A 23,904-nucleotide genomic window follows, 5' to 3' on the forward strand; every position below is an offset into this window, starting at 1 on the left:
CCCAGCACCTAGGCCGAGCCCCTCTATTGGGCCGAGACTTAGAAAGCAGACTCACTGCTCGCCTCCAGGCCCCGGCACCCAGGACACCAGGGGGGCAGCCCCAGGACCTCATGTTTGTCTTCAAGGAGATGATCAATAGACAGTGGACACAGTGAGCGTCCGCTCTGAAAATCCAAACTGGGAAATACTCAAATATCTGAAACTTAAGTTGACGTGAGGCCGTGAGTGACTTCATGGGACCCGTCACGGTCAAAACACGGGCACCCTGGAAATACTCTGTCAAACTACCCTTGGGCTGTGTGCGTCTGTAAGACGTCTGGGAGGCGTATGTGAGTTTGGTGTTTACACTTGGGTCCCTTCAAGATAGCGCATGTATCATATGTACATGCAAGTGTTCCCAAACCTCCAAAACGTGGCCTCCAGGGACACTGCCGTCCTGGGCGTCCCGGGCAAGGACGCCCTGTGTGCGCTGAGGGACTGAGCGCAGCTCTGTTTCCAGCCCATCCAGATTCTCAGCAGCACCATCGAGATGGTGAAGCCGGGAAAGTTTCCCAGCGGCAAGACGGAAATTCCTTTTGAGTTCCCTCTGCACGTGAAGGGCGGCAAGGTGCTGTACGAAACGTACCACGGCGTGTTTGTCAACATCCAGGTGAGCGCGCCGGCCGCCACGTGTGCATCTTCTTGGGACGAGGGCTGCGCCTGCCTCTCACGGGAGCTCCTCGGCCCGGGAACTTGGCGTTGTGCCATCTCCTGTGTCCGTGTTGCTCTCTCGTTCCGCGCTCTCGAGATGTGTGAGCGAGACTTGTTTGAGACAGGAACTCTGCCCTGGCTGCCTCTGACCGTGCCTTTGTTTCCATCAGCGTTGCCTTCTTGTTTGGTAATAGATCCGCCCTCACTTCTCCGTGGCACCAGCCCCGACTCGCCCACCCGTTTTATTCTTATAAATGTCTCTTTGTTGAGTACCCAGAGGCTACTGCTTTAACATAGGCTTGCATTCTTCACGGAACAAGCCTTGTAAATGAGGGGAAGTGAATTTACGACTTCCGTCTACCTCTGCCAGTGAAGGGTGGCTCACTGCTGCCATTGTCGTCTCAGGAGCGGCCAGCGCGGAGCCAAGAGCCTCCCCTTTGTCCCACGGGAAGAAAGGTACTTCTGTGCCCCCAGCCTGGAAGCCGCCCCCCGCTGGACAGGGCGCGGGGGAGGGCAAAGGTTAGGAATTTTCGGGACTTGTGCATTTTTCAGTAGATAGTTTGTCTGAACTCAACTGTGAATTTTCTGAATTGCCAAAGAGATCTGGGTGAAGAAACCCATGGATATGACGTCATGCATTGTAACAGTGTCTCTGTGTGCAGAGAAAGCATGGCTTGGGTCCTCTGTGGTCGGTCCCCCTGTTTCAAGGCACACGTGTATATCAAAGGCCTCGGGCAGGCGCTGGAGGTCACAGCCATGATTAGGTCCAACGCGTAGGTACAGAGGAACGGCTCGTGGAGACGTGCAGATACTCAGCCGCCCGGACGTGCGTCCTGACCCACCTTCTAGGCTGTCAGCCTTTCACCATGAAAGACGGAGTGACTGATACCTCGTTAGCAGGCCTGGGCTTCGCGAGCGTGTCATTCTGAGAATTCTTTTGTTCCCTGTGCAGAGCGAGCGTCACCGTGGCCTTGTCTGCACAGTGGCTCTCCATGCTCCGTGTTTGATGTTACAGGGATCTGTGCCTTAGCCACGCCACGGAGTGCCATCAGGGCGCACTGGCTGTGCTCGCCTCGGCGGCTGTGCCTGTCCTTACTTACTGAGAGAAACAAATGTGTCCAAAGGCAGGTTGGAAATCTCGTCCATTTCCAGATGCTGCCAAGAAAGCCGCGTGGATGCACATGTAGGCCTGCACGCCCGCGGTCCTTCCGGGTCGTGTGCAGTTGGAAAGCGCTTAGGAGACGTAACGTGACAGGTCCTCCAGTGAAAGTGCCCCATCCCACGGCCCAGCCAGCCTCTTCATTATGGCCATCGGGTTTTACCACTTCTGGCTTAGCCTCAGTTATGGAATTGTGTGTCTCCCCAAGTGTCTGACTGACCTCTCCTTAGCTCAACCTTAGATTTTTAAAGACTTATCCCCTGTATTCTTTTTTTTGTTTGTTTGTTTTTTAAGATTTAGTTGCTTTATTTGAAAGGTGTGGGGAAGAGGGGAATAGAGGGAGACCCATCTGTCTTCTGTCTGCTGGTTCACTCCCCGAATGGCCACAACAGCAGGAGCTGAGCCAAGCTGCAGCCAGGAGCCTGGATCTCCATCTGGGTCTTCTACACGGGTGCAGGGGCCCAAGCACTTGGGCCATCTTCTGCTGCTTTCCCAGGTGCACTTGCAGAGAGCTGCATCAGAAGTGGAGCAGCTGGGATTTGAACCAGCACCGTATGGGACACTGGTGTCACAGGTGGTAGCCTATCCCCCCGAGCCATGAGGCCAACCCTGAAACTTAATCTCTCTGATTCTGAATGCCATTCAGCCTTATTAGTATCTTGCAATCTTTGTTTCACCTGTATTTTTTATGACTTATCCCACAGTTAGCCGTAGAGTCTTTTTTTTTTTTTTTTAGATGTATTTATTGATTTGAAAGGCAGAGGCAAAGAGAGAAAGAGAGGTCTTCTATCTGCTGGTTCACTCCCCAAATGGCCGCAACAGCTGGAACTGGACCAAACCGAAGCCAGGAGCCAGGAGCTTCTTCCAGGTCTCCCATGTGGGTGCAGGAGCCCAAGCACTTGGGCCATCCCCCACTGCTTTCCCAGGCCATAGCAAAGAGCTGATCGGAAGTGGAGCAGCCGGGACTAGAACCGGCGTCCATATGGGATGCCGGCATTGTAGGCGGTGACTTTACCCGCTATGCCACAGCGTCAGCCCCAGCCGTAGATTCTTGACACTTCATCGTAAAATACTTCAACATCCATCTTCAACAAAAAGGGGGCTTTTCTTCCATCATCCTAGTTAACATTTTCAGACCTGTTAAAATGAACAAAAATTCTCACATATCATGTGATCCCCAATTCCTATTCAGGTTTGTCTTTGCTTCTGTTGAGCCAGTGCACTTCCTAAGAGAAGCTGGCGTTAGGGCTTTCTGACCGGGTTCGTCCCTCCCTCCCTCCCACTACTGGGCAGGTCTTATTCGAGAGGTGGAAGAGCAGGAGACACCTGGGAGAACACTGACTCCTGTGGCTCAGCAGGGGTCCCAGGCCCCCACCCCTTGGCACCCACTGTTCCCAGTGCTTACTCTGAGGGTTAACACAGGTGCACGACTTTGCATAGGAAGTTTTGTTGTGAAGCCCTGGAGTCATCTGTGTCACATTCTGTAGGTACGAAGAAGTGTTTCATTTCTAATTTGGGTTGTGTTGTAGTAATAGGATGTGAACGTGATGGCCGACAGAGTCAGATCTAACTCGGAGAGCTCAGTCTGCGCAGTTTCCTGTGGGGTGGGGAGGGACTGTGAAGTGTTGCTCTTCCCTCCTCAGTCGTGCTGAGTTTCTTTGTCACCTTTATTATTAGGTGCTGCATATGACGATTTGTCACTCTTGTCTACTTGTTCTTTGTGCAGCTACTTGTCTTTTTTAAAATGTTTGCATTGTAGGCAGGCTTTATGTTTGTTCAGGCCTTGTGGTCATGCTAGGAAGATTTTATATTGTAACACCAAATATCACATACTACTACGTCTGCTGAAAATACATACTCTGAGTTAATTTCTAGAGTTTCTAGGTAGGTGATCCACGTACTTGGGCCCCTGTCGCATGGCTTCAGCCTGGCCCAGATCTGGCAGTTGGGGCCATTTCGGACGTGAACCAACAGATGGAAGATCTCTCTCCTCTGTGTGTGTCCCCCTCTCTCTCTAAGTCTTTCAAATAAATAAATAAATCTTTTTAAGAAATGCACTTTATAGGTATCTGCTGGACAGATACCTCCCTTCCTTCCTTCCTGCTGTCATCCGGATCATAGCTGAGCTGGAATCTTGCACTTCCCCGTGGCCTGCTCAGCCCGACATCCCCCTCCTGCGACCTTCACGCTGGGGAAAGGTCAGGCAGATCCAAACTTGAGCCACAGGCCCGCTGCCAGCTGCCTGAGTTTTTAAGAGTGTGGGTTTTGGCAGCAGGCAGATCCCAGCCCTGTGACCCCAGCAGCCTCTCTGACCTCTGCTCAGGAGTTAACGAGGGGGTCCTGTGAAGAGCTGGGCACAGTGCCTGGCACGGAGAATGTGCCAGATGAGTGTGTGCTGAAGGACTGAAGCCCAGGTTCTCCCCTTTGTGTTGTCAGAGTTCAGCGCGATAGGAAGCGCAGAGGACGGGACCACTCCCGGACGCGAGGCCACTGCATCTTTGTTACACCTGCTCCCCTGCCCGCTCTGCGTGAGCTGCCTTGAATCACTAATTCTTGCTTTCACACGTAGCACATACTGACCCTTTTATTTGCAAGTTACACAAGTCCAACTCACATGATTTGGCAAAAAAAGGCAAATGGGAGGGGGATATTGGAGCATAGAACTAGCAGAGCAACAGGAGGCCAGGTCCCTGGCCAAGGCCCTGGGATGTCTCAGCTCTGCCAGGACCCCAGGCATTTTGGGGGCCTCGGGGGTCTCAGGCTTTCTGCTGCAGGCTTCTGCCTCAGGCCAGCTTGCCCCTCCCTGGCTACAACAGAGCTGGCTGCCAGAGAGCTACTGGCCAGGCCAGTCCAGCAGAGAGCAAATTCTTTTCCATATTTAGAAGTGGTTCTAGGGGCTGGCATTGTGGTGTAGTGCATTAAGCTGCTGCCTATGCCACCAGCATCCCATATGTGTACTGGTTTAAGCCTGGGCTGTTCCGCTTCTGATCCAGCTCCCTGCTAATGCGCCTGGGAAAGCAGTGGAAGATGGCCCAAGTGCTTGGGCCCCTGCACCCACGTGGGAGACCCGGATGAAACTCCTGGCTCCTGGCTCCTGGCTTTGGCCTGGCCCAGCCCTGGCCTTTGCAGTCATTTGGGAAGTGAACCAGCAAATGGGAGCTCATTCTCTGTGTGTGTGTGTGTGCTCTCCCTCTGTCTGTGTAACTCTGCCTTTCAAATAAATAAATAAATCTTAAAGGGGGGGGGGGGGGCAAAATAAATGGTTCCAGTGTTACCACTCACTCCTGTACCCAGATGGGGAGCTGAGGGTGGAGGTCAGCCCACCTGACCTCAGGACTGAAAGCAAGGAAGGGGAGAGGAATTAGATGAGCACGGGAGAGCAGGTCACTGCCCCTGCTGGACCGCGTGTGGGGTGTCCAGGATGAGGATGGTACACATGTGTACGGACACGTGGTCTTCAGACTGTTCTTAATAAACTGTGCGTGGATTTCAGAGTTTTGTTTTTTTAAGATATATTTATATTTATTTGAAAGAGTTACACAGAGAGAGGAGAGGCAGAGAGAGGGAGGTCTTCTATCCACTGGTTCACTCTCCAATTGGCTGCAATGGCTGGAACTGAGCCAGTCAGGAGCCAGGAGCTTCTTATGGGTCTCTCACGCAGGTGCAGGGGCCCAAGGACTTGGACCATCTTCCACTGCTTCCCCAGGCCATAGCAGAGAGCTGGATCGGAAGTGGAGCAGCCGAACTCAAACCAGCGCCTAAAATGGTTTTTTTTTAAGGATTTGGTTTTTTTATTTGAAAGAGTTACAGAGAAGGAGAGGCAGAGGAAGAGAGAGATATCTTCCATTGCTGGTACACTCCCCAAATGGCCACAACGGTCAGGGCTGGGCCAGGTTGAAGGCGGAGCCAGGAGCTTAATCCGGATCTCCTTTGTGGGTGCAGGAGCCCAAGCACTTGGGCCATCTTCCACTGCTTTCCCAGGCACTTTACCAGGGAGCTGGATCAGAAGTGGAGCAGACGGGACTCAAACCGGCGCCCATACGGGATGCCTGTGCTACAAGTAGCAGCTTTACCCACTACACCACAGCGCTGGCCCCGATTTCCAGGTTTTTTTGTAGCAAAATAAACTTCTCTTTTTCTCCGTTACCATGGCCTTTCTGAGGTCCCTCTGCAGGCATCCCAGCATGCAGTTACAGATGGCCCTCTGTGTCCAAGGTTCCACATCCATGGAGTCAGCCAACTGCAGGTCAGAAATAATTTTTTTAAACTGTATCATCCTAGAACAGTACAGACTGTTTTCTTGTCCTTAAGCCTAAGCAATACAGTGCAACCCTCTTTACATGGCATTTATGTTGAATGAGGTGTTAAGAGGAATCCTCAGCTGACGTACGTGGGAGGATACGTGTAGGTTTTATGCAAACACTGTGCCATTTTACATAAGAAGCCTCCATAGACTTTAGGGAGTCCTGGAACCAGTCCCCTGTGGATACCAAGGGACAGCTGTACACACACACACACACACACAGGGAGTCCTGGAACCAGTCCCCTGTGGATACCAAGGGACAGCTGTACACACACACACACACACACGTAGTGCCAGCACTCACTGAGCTTGTCTGTTGGGGGCGACCAAATTAAAATCTTGGTAGAGAACACACACACACAGGCAGCACAGAATGGTGTTTCAGTCAACCATGGACCACAAATACAGGAGGTCTTCAAAAAATTCATGGAAAATGTATATTATGAGAAAACTGTCCATGAATTAATATTTTCTTTTTGCATCCAATAAACTCATACTAACTGTGATAATGTATCTGAATAGGCTCTAGTCTTAGGCCCTAGAGAACTGAAGACATCAGTTTGAAATGAATTCTCAAACTGAAGCAAGGACAAACATGTCATTGCTGGCAAAAGCTGGATGGAAGAGTGGTGAAATGATTTATACACAGTTTGTGGGCTCAGTGCCCCCAAGAAATTGTTTGCAAATGGATAAGTTGCCTTGAGAAAGTATACAATGCTGCCAAAGATGCAGCCCACAGAGGCAGACCACCACGTCAACGTGCCAGGGAAACAGCTCGACTTTCTGTGCCCTGATTGTGGAGAACCGACGACTACCAGCAGAAACAACAGCCAGCAGCCCTGGAGCCCACGACCACCCCCAGAAATGACAGATGGCACCCCTGGAGCCCACGACCACCCCCAGAAATGACAGATGGCGCCCTGGAGCCCACGACCACCCCCAGAAACAACAGATGGCACCCCTGGAGCCCACGACCACCCCCAGAAATGACAGCCGGCACCCCTGGAGCCCACGACCACCCCCAGAAATGACAGATGGCGCCCTGGAGCCCACGACCACCCCCAGAAACGACAGATGGCACCCCTGGAGCCCACGACCACCCCCAGAAACAACAGTCAGTAGCCCTGGAGCCCACGACCACCCCAGAAATGACAGATGGCGCCCCTGGAGCCCACGACCAGCCCCAGAAATGATAGATGGCGCCCCTGGAGCCCACGACCACTCCCAGAAATGATAGATGGCGCCCCTGGAGCCCACGACCACCACCAGAAATGACAGCCGGCGCCCCTGGAGCCCACGACCACCCCCAGAAATGATAGATGGCGCCCCTGGAGCCCACGACCACCCCCAGAAATGATAGATGGTGCCCCTGGAGCCCATGACCACCCCCAGAAATGACAGATGGCGCCCTGGAGCCCATGACCACCCCCAGAAACAACAGTCAGTAGCCCTGGAGCCCACAACCACCCCAGAAATGACAGATGGCGCCCCTGGAGCCCACGACCACCCCCAGAAATGACAGCTGGCGCCCCTGGAGCGGAGCTTGCAGCGGCAGCTGTGGAAACAGGCAGGATCAAGATGCTGATGTGTTTCTTGGAAGAATTGTGAGAGAAGATGAACCACGGCTTTCCAGTATAATCCTGAAGACAAGGCATGATCAAAGCGGTGGCTACCAAGCAGTGTGCGTGCTCCAGCCACAGCCCAAGTGGGCCAGTCGAGAGCCACAGTCGCGGCAGTGGGGAAGCGCGGATGGTTGGAGGGCAGTAACGTGTGTTTGTCAGCAGAGTGTTTTGAGACAGTCAGCCAGAGCTTCAGCATACGAAACGTTGGGAGCACTTCACAGAGAGTCCATCTCCACCACGGCTGTGCACCTGCTCAGTCCTGCATCCAACAGGAGCCGTTCCTGAGCGTTTCTGTGGGAAGTCGTTAGGCATCCACCCTGGAGTCCTCACTTAGCTCCTGCTGCCTGGTCCCTCTCTGTCAATTTGCCTTTCAAATAAATATTCTTCTAAGTTTATTTCATTTAAAACAATATTTATTTTAAAGGCAGAGTTACAGTGAGGGGGCCAGGGAGGGAAGCAGAGAAAGAGAGGCCTTCCATCTGCTGTTCACTCCCCAAATGGCTGCAGTGGCCAGGACTGGGTCAGGCCACAGCCAGGAGTCTGGAACTCCATCCAGGCTTCCCATGTGGGTGGCAGGGACCCATTTTCTGCTGCCTCCCCAGGTGCATTAGCAGGAAGCTGGATTAAAAGTAGAACAGCCCGGACTCAAACTGGTGCCCCTATGGGATGTCGCCATTGTAAGCTGTGGCTTTCCCTGCTGCGCCACAACACCGGCCCCTATTTATCTTTAATTCCATTTTTTCATGGACATTTTGAAGTCCCCTCCTACAGTGGTCGTTCCTTAATATTATATCACCTAATCTTGTAGCTGTCTTACATAGCTACTCATGGAGTTTGTGTAAGTGCACTCTGGTGCTCACACAATGATTGGATCACCTACTAACACATTCTGGCTTAACCCCCTGCGCCACAGGTACAGAGAGAGGGAGAGACAGAAGGGCCATCCACCCACCGGCTCACTCCACAAATGGCTGCAGCGGTCAGAGCTGAGCCGATCTGAAGACAGGAGCTGAGAGCTTCATCCAGGTCTCCCATGTGGATGCAGGGCCCCAAGCACTTGGGCCATCTTCTGCTGCTTTCCTGGCCATGAGCAGAGAGCTGGATCAGAAGAGCAGTAGCCGAGACACAAAGCAACACCCATATAGGATGCCGGTGCTGCAGGTGGAGGCTTAGTCTAGTGTGCCAAAGTGCAGGCCTGTAATTTTTTTTAAAGGATTTATTTATTTGAGAAGCAGAGGCAGAGAGAGAAAGGTCTTCCATCTGCTGGTTCACCCCCCAAATGGCTGCAACAGCTGGAGCTAGGCTGATCCAAACCCAGGAGCCTGGAGTTTCTGCTGGGTCTCCCACGCAGGTGCAGGGACCCAAGGACTTGGGCCATCTTCTACTACTTTCCCAGGCCAGAAATGGAGCAGCCAGGACTTGAACCGGCGCCCGTATGGGATGCCGACATGCAGGCTGGGGGTTTAACCCGCTGTGGCACAGGGCCGACTCCCCTACCCCCTACTCTACACACAGGACACCAGGGAGCACTGACTGCCGGGAGCCGGCTGAGGGTGAACAGGCACGAGTCAGGATGGCCGAAGCTTGCCCACCCTTATTGTATTCTGCTCTCGTTTCCAAAATAAAATAAAAGAAGAAAACAGCACTTCGCCTTCTGTCTTTCTGAGGTTACTATCTGAGTGACGAGCTAGCTTGGGGGTCCTGGTCTCTCAGTCTTCTCCCTGCATCTTCAGTCCAGTGAATGGAAGCTTGCGGAGACCGGCTGTGGCTGTGAGCTGGGCTCCGGTGCTGGCGCAGCGCCCCGCGCACGGCCAGTGCCCAGCTGAGTGCGGAGCAGGGTCTGTGGGCTGCCCACACGCCCTCGCGTCAGTCCTCACTGCGTGGGCACGACTGTTTCTGTCTCCTCCGGGCTCAGGCAGTGGGGCCGATGACTGGACTTGGCCCAGCCCTGCACCTCAGGGCCTGGCTCGCTCTCTCCTGCCTCTCCGACCTCCCACCCCCCCACACACACCCCCACCCCTGTCTGAGTCCGCGCGCTTGTCTCCTGGTGGCCTCTCCACAGGACGGCTGTGGAGTACCAGGGAGAGTCCCTGCTCTTTGTGTCTGGAACTGCCTTTGCTGTGCGCATCAGTTGCCCCCTGTGGTGTGCAGGGACTTCGTGCCGTGTGTTAATTGCAGTCTCCCTACTGACGTCTCTGACTCTGGTCCCCGCTCAAAGTTCCTTTTCTCCCACTTTTCCCTCCAGTACACACTGCGCTGCGACATGAGGCGGTCCCTGCTGGCCAAGGACCTGACGAAGACCTGTGAATTCATCGTCCACTCGGCCGTAAGCTGTACTTGGGGTCCTCGCGCTTCACTGCGGGGCTCTCCCGTGGGGTCTGGGGTCCCATCCTGCGAGGAGCAAGCTGATTGGTCAGCTTCTCGCTGTTTCATGGATGCTGGCAAAAGACCTGGGATTCCTGGGTCTGATACGGCCAGAAGTGTGAGTCACTTCCCCTGGCCCAGGTAGGTGCCTCCCCTCAGGAACCCACTGCTTTTTTTTTTTTTTTTTTAAGATTATTTATTTATTTGAGAGGCAGAGTTACCGACAGAGAGGGGGAGAGAGAGAGAGAGGTCTTCCATTTGCTGGTTCACTGTCCAGATGCCTACAACAGCTGGGGCTGGGCCAGGCTGAAGCCCAAGCACTTGGGCCATCTTCCACTGCTTTCCCAGGCACATTAGCAGGGAGCTGGATCGGAAGTAGAGTAGCCAGGACTTGAATGGGTGCCCATATGGGATGCCTGTGCTGCAAGCTACAGTTTAACCCATTATGCCGCTGTGCCAGCCCCCAAAGCACTTTTTTTTTTTTTTTAAGATTTATTTTACTTATTTGAAAGACAGAGAGGTAGAGACAGAGAGAGAGAGGTCTTCCATCCGCTGGTTCACTCCCCAGATGGCCACAACAGCCAGAGCTGCGCTGATCCGAAGCCAGGAGCCAGGAGCTTCTTCCCAGTCTCCCACACGGGTGCAGGACCCAAGGACTTGGGCCGTCTTCTACTGCTTTCCCAGGCACATTAGCAGGGAGCTGGATCGGAAGAGGAGCAGCTGGGCCTTGAACCGGTGCCCTTATGGGATGCTGGCACTGCAGGCAGCTTTACCCCTGCGCCACAGCACCGCCCCCCCGCCATGAAGTTTACAAGACTCCACTGCACTGGGTAGTGTCCCTCCTCCACTGGGTCTTTATGGCCTGTTAGGTCCCTGCCCAGTGGGTAGAAGACGCTCGCAGGGCTCCCAGGCTTCACTGTGTGGTTGGGTCCTGGAGCTATTGAATGTGGACAGTTCACGGTTGTTATTTTGTTAATTCACCCGAGGGCTGATTCCCCCAGGGAGACAGCTGCATAGCTCAGAGGCTAACAGCAGGGCCAGGCTGCCTGCATTTGACTCCCAGATCTGCTGCGGGCCTCAGCTTCCTCACCTGTGAAATGGGCCCATCTCTGAGGCATGCGCAGCACCTGCTAGGGCCGTTGTGAACATTCAGCTTCACATGCCAGGGCCCCAGCTCTAACTCTGAGAGAAATTGAGAAGGCGTACCTCCCAGGGTGTCACTACGGTTCTTAGATCTCATTTCAAAATTCCGAATGTATCGGGGACCTTGGAGATGGAGCGCCTGCCCCCTCATGTACAGCTGGGAGAGAGAGTGCCAGGGGGTGGGGAGCCCCGGCACAGGGCGCGCCTCGTTTCCTGGCCCGCGCCCTCGCTGCTTGCACCTGCGGCCATGGCTTTTCTGAAGGGTGCCAGGGCCGCTCGGCTGCAGGGCTGGCGCTGGCGGCCGTGCCCCTGCTGACGGCGGCTTTGCCTCTGTTGCAGCCGCAGCAGGGGAAGGTGACTCCGAGTCCCGTGGACTTCACCATCACCCCGGAGACCTTGCAGAACGTCAAAGAGGTAACACGTCGCGCACGCCCAGCGCCCGGCCTTGCCTGGGACCACACCCTGTGCGCCGCAGCCGAGGGCTGCTCTTCATTTGGGAATCAAGTGGCTGGCGAGAGGCCGCGCCTCACTGTTGGCTGCACCCAGACTAGTCTATTTTCAACTCAGTTTTTTACATTTTTATTTTCTGTATTTGAAAGGCAGAGTTGCAGGAAAGGGGAGAAGGAGAGGGAGGGGACAGAGAGAGAGAGGTCTTTGGATCTGCTGGTTCACTCCCTACGAGGCTACAGGGTCCCGAGCTGGGGCAGGCCAAAGCCGGAAGCTCGGAACCCCTCTGCCTTCCCAGGTGTACTAGCGGGGAGCTGGACCTGGATGCTGGCGTCACAGGCGTCACAGGCAGCGGCTTAGCCCACTGTGCCACACGCCCTCGCCCTTCAGAGTCCCCACCCTCTGAAAAGCCACCTCTGAGCCCCTCCCGCGGCCCTCGGGCACTCACCCCCCTGCCCGCCTGGGCCCTGCCACCCTTGGCAGCACCGCGTCCGTGGGGCCGTCTCCCGGGGCGAGCCTACGTGGAAGGAGCTGACGGGTTCACACGTGTTCTTTGTGGGGAAATGGGAAGGTAATACAGAAACGAAATCACTAGTTCACAAGATACCACCAGGGTTTTAAGTAGAAAAGGGGTTTGCTGGAAACGTGGACAGGCAGAGGAGCTACAGAAGGGCTGAGGCGAGGCCGAGAGCAGGTGCGGGGCTGTGTCTGTGCCCAGGAGGGGCGGGAGGGGAGCAGTCAGCGCTCATCGTGTGCCTGAACTTGACCGTGATGGCGGCTGCTTTGTGTTTCTCTCAGATGAGTTCTCTCACCTCAGTTACTGTAAAGTCTGTGTCTCGGGTGCATCGAGCCTTTTTTAGAGGCCTGTGCTTCCCGGGGCCCCCAGGCAGAGCGCTCCGTGCTCTTCAGTTTCCAGAGCCGTGGGTGTCACCTGAGACCTGTCTGGTCCAAGCCGGCAGGAGCTGTGAGTTGGAAGACTCAGAATGAAAAAGAGAATGTGTAACGTCTGTCATAATTGTTTATATTGATTATCTGTAGAAGTGGTAACATTTTACACAATTGGTTAATTTTCCTGTTTATTTTTAGTGAGGCTACCAGAAAAGTTTTATTATTTTTTTATTTGGGAAGCAGAGAGAGAGAGACAGTACTAGAAAACTGAATGAGATGTGTGCAGATTTCATAATTGGGAATGTTTTAAAATTGACTGTTTTATTTATTTTAAAATATTTATTTGAGACAATTATAGAGAGAGGGAGAGACAGAGACAGAAGTCTTCCATTGGCTGGTTCACTCCCCAAATGGCCACACAGGCTGGAGCTGGACCAATCCCAAGCCAGGAGCCGGGAGCTTCTTCCTGGCCTCCCAAGCAGGTGCAGGGGCCCAAGCACTTGGGCCAATTTCCACGGCTTTCCTAGGCCATAGCAGAGAGCTGGATTGGAAGTGGAACAGCCAGGACATGAGCCGGTGCCCATATGGGATGCCAGCGCTGCAGGCAGGGGCTTTACCCACTGTGCCGCAGTGCCAGCCCAAAGTGAGTGTTTTCAAAACCTCCTTTCTGTGTGTGGCTAGCTGTCCTTAAACACTGCTGGCAACTTGTACAGCCTCTTCTGTCTCAGCTTGGTAAGGAGCAGCGTGCCACCTGTGGGTCGCAGCAGCTCAGCTGGTGTCCGAGAGACCTGGCCCGGCCCCAGGCGGTGTGAGTCAGGTGCCGCACCCGTGTCCAGAGCTGGCGGCCGGTTCAGACTGTTGCCAGCCAGGTGCTGTTCCTTGATTGCCGTCTGTGACCAAGTGCTCGGCTCTGTTCCGATCGTGTCCGCAGCACAGTAACCGTGGCTTCCTTTCCCTTTGTTCCAGAGAGCCTTGCTCCCCAAATTCCTCATCCGAGGACACCTCAACTCCACCAACTGCGTTATCACACAGCCGCTGACGGGGGAGCTGGTGGTGGAGCACTCGGACGCCGCCATCCGCAGCGTGGAGCTGCAGCTGGTCCGCGTGGAGACCTGTGGTAAGGCCCGCCCGCCCTCCGCGCTGTGTGATGCAGACTTGGTCTTCGGTGTGGTGGGGGACCAAGAGGGTTGGGCGCTGGGCTCGGAAGGGACTGTGGGACCCCAGGTTCTCCATGGCTTCTGCCACGCTGTCACACAGCCAAGACATTGTGGCCGCAGCCAGCCGGTGCCCTGTTGCTGCAGACGCCGTGGCTGAGGCTGGCCCGTGCCGGTTGCCGTACAGCGCACTCCAGACCAGATGGTTTATAGAGCAGCATTTATTTAGCTCAGATTCTGGAGGCTGCAAAGTCCCAGAACCTGGAGCCGGGTTCTTCCCAGTGTCTGGCCAGGGCCTGTCCCATACCGAATGAGGCGTCCTGTGACAAGACAGAGCCGGCATGCCAGCAGGTGGCTCCCATGAGGCCACACTGGATCCGTCTGCCCAGGAGGGCGGAGCCTCCATGGCCCACCACCTCCTAGAGGTTCCCCTCCATAAACCAGTAGCTTAGGAATGTGGGGGTTATGTTAGCAATACACGTGCAGATGGGGATGTCTGAGGAAGAAAAGGGGGCGCTCGAGAATCCCGCAGAGTGCACTGGAGTGGCGGTGGGCGTGGCAGGGGTCTGTGGATCAGCTCGGTGACGGTGACCGAGCACCTGCCTGACCCCGCGGGGCGCCCTCCTCCCCCAGGGTGCGCAGAAGGCTACGCCCGCGACGCCACGGAGATCCAAAACATCCAGATCGCCGACGGGGACGTGTGCCGGGGCCTCTCCGTGCCCATCCACATGGTCTTCCCCAGGCTCTTCACCTGCCCCACGCTGGAGACCACCAACTTCAAAGTGGGTGAGTGCCGGGCGTGGCCCGTGGAGGGGGCTCAGGCCAGGCGCACAGCTGCTTCCCCCGGCGTGGCAGAACGACACGGGACGGGAGTTACCTGGAGCAGAACAAAAGTACAGTCACAAGACCCAGGTCGCTCATGAGCAGAACGGCCAGATGCAGAGAGAGCCCCCGTGAGGGAAACTGCAGCAGTGCGAAAGCCCCCTGTCCACGAAGTCAGGCCCCTCGCTTATTCCCTCCAGACAGGGGGCTGTTGGAGGCAGAGCCCATTGGAATATTCAGTAGGGGGTGGGGCTCAAGCACCGCCCATTTTAGGGAGTAGCTGAAGTGTCATGGCATCAGGTGCATGATGGGAGTGGGAGTGCCCCCCGCCCTGCTGTGGTAATGATATAATGACCTAAAGGTCATCTGGGGACACATCCTGTGGCTATGTTGGATGTGTCCAGCGAGCGCAGCATTGTGAATTGGGGTTTCCTGTACTTGGTTTGCTGGCACATGGGAGGTCTGGCCCCTGCGCAGGAGGGGAAGGGAGCCTGGATGGTACACGGAAGGGGGCCCGTCATGGCCCGGCCACGGCTGTCCCCAAGTGGGTCGGCTGTTGCTGTCAGATGTGAATCGCCTGAAGCTGTCCATTGTCAACCCCTGTGGGTTGGCGAAGAGCTGTCCCTAACCAGCCCTAGCCATTGCGTGGTTGAGCAAGGAGCTGTCAGTCACCGCCTGTGCTGTGGGGCGAGTGGGCTGGAAGCTGTGAGCCCTCAGCTGCTCCTCCAGCCGCCTGCATTCCCACGACACTGGGAGCTGGATCTGCTGGGGACACCGTGCGGAGCAGGCAGGCCCCCGTGGCACTTCGTCATCCTCGCCACCACGGAAGCGTGAGCTTGAGCAGGTGCACCGCTGCGGGGCGTGCGGGCGGGGCTTGGAGCACCCCAACACTGGGGACACCGTGGGGTGCAGCCAGGCCCCCGTGGTACTTCGTCATCCTCGCCACCACAGAACCGTGAGCTTGAGCAGGTGCACCGCTGCGGGGCGTGCGGGCAGGGCTTGGAGCGCCCCAACACTGGGGACACCGTGGGGTGCAGCCAGGCCCCCGTGGTACTTCGTCATCCTCGCCACCACAGAACCGTGAGCTTGAGCAGGTGCACCGCTGCGGGGCGTGCGGGCAGGGCTTGGAGCACCCCAACACTGGGGACACCGTGGGGAGCAGCCAGGCCCCCGTGGCACTTGGTCATCCTCGCCACCACAGAACCGTGAGCTTGAGCAGGTGCACCGCTGCAGGGCGTGTGGGCAGGGCTTGGAGCACCCCAACACTGGGGACACCGTGGGGAGCAGCCAGGCCCCCGTGGTACTTCGTCATCCTCGCCACCACAGAACCGTGAGCTTGAGCAGGTGCACCGCTGCAGGGCGTGCGGGCAGGGCTTGGAGCACCCCAACACTGGGGACACCATGGGGAGCAGCCAGGCCCCCGTGGCACTTGGTCATCCTCGCCACCACAGAACCGTGAGCTTGAGCAGGTGCACCGCTGCAGGGCGTGTGGGCAGGGCTTGGAGCACCCCAACACTGGGGACACCGTGGGGAGCAGCCAGCCACTTGAGCCATCACCACTGCTTCCCAGGACCTGCGGGAAGCAGGAGCCAGAGCGAGCCAGGTCCGGAATCCAGGCCCTCCAGCGTGGGACGTGGGCTTCCTAACTGCCAGGCCAGTGTCCTCTCCACACCAGGATTTTAAGTCATTCCAAGTAATGTCGTTGACACTTGGGGCTATAAACTCACACACACACAGCCAGTTTCATCCCCAAGCTTGGCTCCCGAGAGAGGGACTGCCCTTAGCAGCTCTCTTGGCTGACGCACGGGGCATCTTGGCTGTTTCTTTGCCCGCACCATGGACCCGAGCCCCAGAGCCGGGCTGGATGGTGGGGTAGGCAGCCTAGGGACCCTGGGATGAAGCCCTCCATTGTCCCAGAAGTGTGCGGGGTCAAGATGCCCACATCTGTGGCAGGGAGGGCAGCAGGAGCCGTGGTGACCCAGACCCAGAAGGGGACAGCCCTGTGGAGGCAGAGGGAGCAAGCCCGGCTGTCAGCATGAGAGTGTTGGAAGACACACTCGCGTGCATTACTGAGCAGGTCATAGCGCCCTCTATAAAACCCAGAGGTACTGCGGCCTGAGTGCGGAGGGAGCGCCCCCCCTTCACTCGCTTTCCACCCCCGCCCTGCGGCGCTTTCCTCCAGGCCACAGGCGGCTGGCTGTTTGTGCCTTCATTTTAAGTGGAGGAGGGCGGCGTGCCTGACCTCCCAGCTCGGCTTCCGAAAGGTACAGGAACACTCCCTGCTGTCGGCGTCACGCACCTGGCGGCCCTGGCGCCATCTCAGACTCTCAGCATTTAGCAGGGCAGCAGACCTGAGAGAGTGTCCAGGTGGCACTCAGTGCACCGCGTCTGACCCTCCACGGAGACACCCGGTGTCCCGGTCCACGCGGCCTCACAGACACAGTGCTGTGTGGCCTTGTGCCTCAGGCTGCGTTTTGTCTGGCGTGAAAGATGGCAGAAGCTGTTCGTGTGGGAGAGGTGGCCCGCCTGGCAGCGCTGGCTGAGTGGCCACAGCCTCTCCTGGGCGCTGTGGCCGCCACTGGCCGCAGGGCGAGTCTGGGGAAAGGGCACCTGCTCCTGGCCCCACGCCGCCGTCCGGCGCCTGCGGACCGGGGCTGGCTGGGGTAGGGCTGAGTCTCGGACTTCCAGGTTGGGCAGTCGGAAGGGTGCGTGGTGTCCTGCATTAGGGCAGCCTCCCCATGTAGTTCACCTTCACTTGGATAGCGCCGGCCACCACGGCCTCGCCGTGCCGTGAGGCCCGCGGCTGGGCGTCAGGAGCGCCCAGAGCGAGCCCGGGTGCATGGCTGCCCTGACACGGCTGCTGTGTGGGTAGCTCCCTGACCTGACCTTCCCTGCCTGCTGGGCGCCCCTCTGTCCACTCCAGCCCACTGAAGTGAAATAGACACTATCAGAGACAATGACAGGATCAGCCCTTGTCTAGACTGTTGAGGACAACTTACTATTTTATTCCTTTTAGTATTTTTGTTGTTGTTATTGTTGTTGTTGCTCGGTTTGCTCTACTTAATACCACTGGTTGAACTCTGTAATCAATACACAATCATTCTTAGGCATTTAAAAATTAACAGAAAAGTGATCTCTGTTAAACATAGGAGTGGGAATAAGAGAGGGAGGAGATATATAGCTCGGCACAGGCTCACTCGGACGTACCTACAACGGTGGAACTAGAAATGTGCCAGGGGATTTCAACTCAGTCTTATCAAGGAGACAGGTACCAATGTCAGCACACTTGGTAAAGTGATAAGTATAAGTACATAACCGATCAAAAAAGACAGGGTAAGTGTCGAAGAGACTTTACAAACAAGACCAGTGTAAGCAAATAATGAAGGATAGAATTAAAAGGGAGAGAATGATCCTGCGGGGGAAGCAGGACACACAGCAGACTCATAGAATGGCAAATGCCCAAAACAGCACTCCTGCCTCAGAATCAACCCTTGGGGCATTCGGATCTGGCTAAAAGGCCCATGAGAGTCTCACAGGCATGGAAAGCCACGACACGGTGGCAAAAAACAATCTAAATGAAAGATCCTGGTGAACAAGACCCCAGCAGAAGGAACAGGCCATCAAGGAGGGAGGCACCTTTCTCTGAAGGGAGGAAGGAACCTCCACTGTGATACGGCCTTGACTAAACAAGTTCAGGGTTGGTGAACTCAAGGGGCTTCCATAGCCTACACAGCTCATGGCAAGAGCCTTGGGTGATTGCTGACACCATAAATAAGAGTGCCAATTGTTAAATCAACAACAGGAGTCACTGGGTACATGCTCCCCACGTAGGATCTCTGTCCTTAATGTGTTTTACTATGAAACTTAAAAACATCACTGCTAGTCGAACAATACCCTATACCTTGTGCGGTTGTGAGGGCAGCCTGTTGAAATCCTGGTGGCAGGAAGGGCGCAGAGGCCATCCAGGGCAGGGATGGCTGCCCGCAGCCGCTGGGTGCCGCTGGCGAGACAGCTGTCCTGCCTGGTGTCTGGGCTGAGGCAGACACTGCCCCTTCCACACCGGGACGTGGTCCTCAGGCCCCCCCATGAGGAGTGGACCCCAGAGCCCTGCGGGGTCCTCTCTGCCCACACGCTTGCCCACCCACCGCCTCTCCACGCCACACTGGGGAGGGACTGGGGGCTTTTCTCCCAGGAGCGCCCTCTTCACCCCTCCCTTCTGTTGTGATCAAGGCCTTAGCCACAGCAGCTGGAGAGACCAGGGTCCACCAGGTGTTCAGATCACCTGGCCGTGGGCACAGGGCCGATGGCCTGTGTGTTCTTTTTGGAAGTGGTTTCTCGCGGGAGGTTGGAGACTTCCCGGACAGCCTGGGCTGTTTGCAGTCTGGTAGGAGACTTCATGCGTGTGACGAGATGGAGATCGATCGCTTAGAGGAAGGTTGCAGAGGCGGGCAGACCTCGGCGGGCAGCTGACTTGGCATGGGACACGGTGCTCGGGGAGGAGGGGCGCGCCGTGCCTGCACTGGGGCTGGCGTCTGGTTTGCTCGGTGCAGGTGAGCGGAACCCATCTCTCCTCTCCGCAGAGTTCGAGGTCAACGTCGTCGTGCTGCTGCAGGCCGACCACCTGATCACGGAGAACTTCCCACTGAAGCTCTGCAGGGCCTAGGCGGGCCGCGGCAGGTGCAGAGGCACGCCCAGGGCAGCCAGCGCCGCAGCCGGAGCGGAGCAGCCGGTCCACACCGCCTTTCTCGGAAGTGGGCCTGCTGCCTGTCTTGACGGCGCCTTCCCGGCCTGGCCAGTCTGCACGGTCTTGGCAAGGCCCCGTCAGGCGCGTTTCTTGTGGCTTCTGACCTGTGCCTTGCTGGGCCTCCCCAAACTGTCGTCCCCGCAGCGTGGGCTTGGCTGTGAAGGGGGCCCGTGGGGGCAGGAGGGCCCCCTCTCCGACTCGCACATGGATGGCCAGGGACATTCCTCGCCTAGGAAGTCCGAGCAGCGCAGCGAGCCGCCGAGGAAGCGCGCCAGGTGGCGTCCCCTTGGCTCCCACTCTGTTCCGCGGTTCTTTTTTTAACATTTTCCACGCCATCTTCAGAACTGCGGTCTCGAGACCCGCGACCTGAGCCAGGCCTTCTGAGCTGAAGCCTCCCTCGTGGCGGGTGCCAGCCCCTTTCTTCCTTCGAACCCTGCTGTGAGCTGCCCGCGGCGAAAGGCCTCACCACTCACCAGGCTGCTGTGCACACTGAGGGGCAGGCCTGGCGGCCCGGAACACGCGTGGTGCGGGGGACCGGGAGGCCGGACAAGCCCCGCCCGCACCGCCGCCTCACCGGGACACTGATCCGACTGCTGGTTGTCAGAGCGCAAGCTGCTGGCTTACGATGTCCCCTTACGCCCCACGGTTTGTAAGGACCTGCAGTGACGGTGCGTGTGAGTGGCAGGGAGCAGAGGCGTGCACCTTCTGGGGAATTTCACGAAGAAATCACTTATGCTGGAATTAAACGGGCACCAAACGGAGCAGCCAAGCTGGAGACGCGGGGATGTGTGGTGCCGGAGGGAGGGCGCGCCCGGGGAGGCGGGGGCGGCGCGGGGTCGCCCCGCACACGGGCAGCAGAGGCGGGGGAGGTAGGGGCGCCCGGGGTCGCCCCGCACACGGGCGGCACAGGCGGGGCCGCTCCACGCCCGCGGCGGGCGAGCCCTCGGGGAAGGCGCAGCGCGGCCCCGCCGTGCCCGTCCTCCCCGGAGCCCCCGAGTCCGCCGCCCTGGCAAAGGCCGGGGGCTGAGACGACCCTCTCCCGGGCTGGGCGCTGTCACGTGACGGCCGCGCCTCGTGCCCCGGGCGGAGCATGCGCAGAGGGGGGGGTGGGGCCCCTCTCGTGGTCCGAGCGGCTCTCCCGGCCCCCGCACGGCCCGGCCCGGCTCCCTGCGCGCCCTCGCCGCCGAGCCGCCCTGGTGTCGGAAGCGGCAGGCGGCGGCGCGCGCTGTGACCGCGGCCCACGTGCGGGCCTTGCGCCCGCGTGGGGACCGGAAGCGGCCCGGCTGTGTGGGGAGACCGGGGGGCCCCGCCTCCCACTCTCCGCTTTCGCGTGGTAGAAAAGTCGATGTTTTCTAAAGCGATACATACTTGTTCTAAAAAACACAAAAAATTACAACTGTAGTGAAGGTAGCAGAGAAAATCAAATCTGAAAACCACCAGACCCAGACACGAATTGAGCACAGTGTGAGTGGTGTTTAAATGCAGGAACATACTTCAGTGCTTGCATCGCGGACACCTCACACGACAAACTCTGAGCGCGCACCTGCCGCGTGGGTGATGACGTGACCAGCAGGTGGGCGGTGACGCGGTAGAGCGGGCTCGGGGAGCAGCGCTGGACGAAGGCCAGGTCCTCAGTGGACACGTCTTCTGTAAATTAGAATGAAGGGGCGGACTGGGAAATCGCATAACACCGCCCACTTAGCAGCGCTTACGCGTGACCTCAAAGACCAAAGGTGACTCCCGCGCGCCCTGCTGTGAGCGCTCTGGGTGCCCGGGGCGGGCAGTGTGGGCGCCAGTCCACGCAGGTCGGTCCATGCCCCGGGGCCCAGCTCCTGGTTTGCTGAGGCCCTGGGTAACAGGTCCGGTTCTGCCCCAGCACAAGCCCGCCTCTCTCTGCGCCTGTTGGCTCCGGATGAGTGAGTCAGGTAAGCCAGACGTCGCCTGGTCAGACACTAACCTGGGCGTCTCTGCACCTGCAGTGTTCTCCCAGCTCTTGGTTAGAGTGCGTGGCTGCAGGCAATGAAGCTTTTTTTAAAGGATTTTATTTTATTTATTTGGACAGAGTTAGTGAGAGAGAGAGGTCTTCCTTCTGTTGGTTCACCCCCCAAATGGCCGCTACGGCCAGAGCTACGCTGATCCGAAGGCAGGAGCCAGGTGCTTCTCCTGGTCTTCCATGGGGTGCAGGGCCCAAGCACTTGGGCCATCCTCCACTGCACTCCCTGGCCACAGCAGAGAGCTGGCCTGGAAGAGGAGCAACCGGGACTAGAACCTGGCGCCCCGACCGGGACTAGAACCCGGCGCCCATATGGGATGCCAGTGCTGCTCGCGGAGGATGAACCAAGTGAGCCACGGCGTCATCACGGCAATGAAACTTTAAAAGAATTTTTTTTTTCCACTTTAAAAGTTTAAGTGAAATAGGACTCCTGAGTCAGGTGCCTGTTTTGTTTTTTTTGTTTTGTTTGTTTTGTTTTGTTTTTTTTTTTTAATCTAAGTTATAAATGAAATCGCATCCTTTGCTTTCTTTGCCCATTACGTTTCTGGGTTCTGAAATGGCTTCACTTTTCCCTTCTGCAAAAGTACGAGAGACAAAGTGTTTTCTGCACTTCAAGCCTGAACGCGACCCGCATCCTGGCTTGCTGGCCAGCATTTGTACAAGTTCTTATCACCGAGGATGAGGGAGACCTCTAAGAAATCAGCGCACACCCACGAAGGAGCAGTGGTCACCTGACTTGCTTTCCTCCCATAAACTAGGAAATGAGACGGGTCTGAGACACCTGTGCGGGACCGAGCCCTGGGAGAAGAGGCAAACTGGATCTGTGTTGGGAGCCCCGGGGGCTGGTGGGGCCAGCGGTCTGCTGACCTGGGGGCGGACAGAGGCGGGATCTCCATAGAGAAAGAGCCGGGGACCTGGTGGGCACCCCCTCGACTGCTGCTAAAACCCTGGAACAAACGCAGCTCCTCGCCCGGCCCTGCCCAGCGCCCACGGGAGCCCCCAGGGCTCAGCCGCACAAACACGCGCCCTGTTAAAGGAAGCCACAGCGGCCAGAGACCCGGCAGCGCGATGGCGGCGTCCAGCGTCCGAAATCATAGCAGCGGAGGACGGGTGGGTCAGAAGAAACCAGAGAGGGCGGCGGTGGCTGCAGAGGGAGCGACTTCCAGGCCCGGTTTGTCCCCAAGAACCCTGGCGCTCCAGCTGGGCGTGCAGTGCTAGGGCCGCGGTGGGGATGGCGCGTGGCAGGGACTGGCAGACCTTCGGAGCCTGGGGCCCAGGGTCGCAGCTGCCCGAGCTGCCCCGGCGATTCCTAGTGGCAGGAGACATTTTCCTGGAAACACCTTTCCCTTGTAAAATCATCCGGAGGCGGCATCCGGGTTTCCACACCCGCGGAACTCTAGGGTTAGGGTTCCGTGTAAAAGGGCAAGGAGGGCCGATGCCATGACCCCTCTCCATCCGTGCGAGGGAGGCGCGGGGTGCTTCCTCTTCCTCTTCCAGTGGGACAGAAAAACAGAGCTAAACACAGGCCCCTTCTTCGGCTGCATGTCCCCTGCCGCCAGCCCTGGGACCCAGGAACTGGGAATTTTTCTGTAGTTCTGTATCACGGCTAGTGCCTGATTAATAATATCCAATAGCGATGTGATCTGTGTGGCTCCTGGTGACTTGGTGTGAGATGTACGCGCAGGGTGAGCTGCCTTCGCACTGAAACCCAACAGGGCACACAGATGCCACGGAGAGTAATGCCCGGGAAGCAGGTGCGGAGGCCCAGAGAAGCTACAAGGCATCCGGACGCGATTCTGAGGCGCTCGAGAGGAGTCAGAGATGCAGCCCATCAGGCTGGTGTGCTGTGCTGGGGACCCCGACACCACACATGGGGACGAGGGAGCCGGTGGGGGCTGCAGAAGGTACAATCCGACCTGCAGTCCACCTGCGCTGTCACATCAGTCCTGGAAGATTCAGCTCTGTGAAGGGGTGGGGGTTGTGGCCCGGCGGCTTAAGCCACTACTTGCAAAACTGGCATCCCATATCGGAGTGTCGGCTGCTCCACTTCCAATCCAACTCCTTGCCAATGCACCTGGGAAAGCAGCGGAAGATGGCCCAAGTGCTTGGGCCCCTGCACCCACGGGGGAGACCCAGAAGAAGCTCCTGGCTCCTGACTTTGGCCTGACCCACACTTGGCTGTTGCAGGCATTTCGGGAGTGAACCAGAGGATGGAAGATTGTAATATCTTTCTTTTTTTAAAAAAAATTATTTATTTGAAAGAGTTACACAGAGAGAGGAGAGGCAGAGAGAGAGAGAGAGGTCTTCCTTCCTCTGGTTCAATCCCCAATTAGCTGCAATGGTTGGAGCTGCACCAATATGAAGCCAGGAGCCAGGAGCTTCCCCCGGGTCTCCCACGCGGGTGCAGGGGCCCAAGGACTCGGACCATCTTCTACTGCTTCCCCAGGCCATAGCAGAGAGCTGGATCGGAAGTGGAGCAGCTGGGACTTGAACCAGCACCCATATGGGATGCCGGCACTGTAGGTGGCAGCTTTACCCACTACGCTACAGTGCCAGCCCCACAATATCTTTCTCT

General features: G+C 57.1%; 1 protein-coding gene across 4 annotated transcripts in view; it reads left to right on the plus strand.

Annotated features, from left to right (window-relative positions):
* Positions 1-20,097, plus strand: part of VPS26C (VPS26 endosomal protein sorting factor C) — a 42,046-nt gene extending 21,949 nt beyond the window's left edge. For 3 of the 4 annotated variants that reach the window (XM_062205052.1, XM_062205058.1, XM_062205067.1), the window contains 6 exons: positions 500-649; positions 10,020-10,100; positions 11,621-11,695; positions 13,583-13,733; positions 14,404-14,556; positions 19,173-20,097. In XM_062205052.1, coding sequence (XP_062061036.1) covers positions 500-649; positions 10,020-10,100; positions 11,621-11,695; positions 13,583-13,733; positions 14,404-14,556; positions 19,173-19,255 — 693 coding nt within the window. In that variant the 3' untranslated portion in view covers positions 19,256-20,097. The remainder of the gene's footprint in view (positions 1-499; positions 650-10,019; positions 10,101-11,620; positions 11,696-13,582; positions 13,734-14,403; positions 14,557-19,172) is intronic. The other variant, XM_062205076.1, reaches the window with a different exon arrangement.
* The last annotated feature ends 3,807 nt before the right edge of the window (positions 20,098-23,904 follow it).

The sequence above is a fragment of the Lepus europaeus genome, chromosome 2 (genome assembly GCF_033115175.1).
Source record: "Lepus europaeus isolate LE1 chromosome 2, mLepTim1.pri, whole genome shotgun sequence".
Classification (NCBI taxonomy): Eukaryota; Metazoa; Chordata; class Mammalia; order Lagomorpha; family Leporidae; genus Lepus; species Lepus europaeus.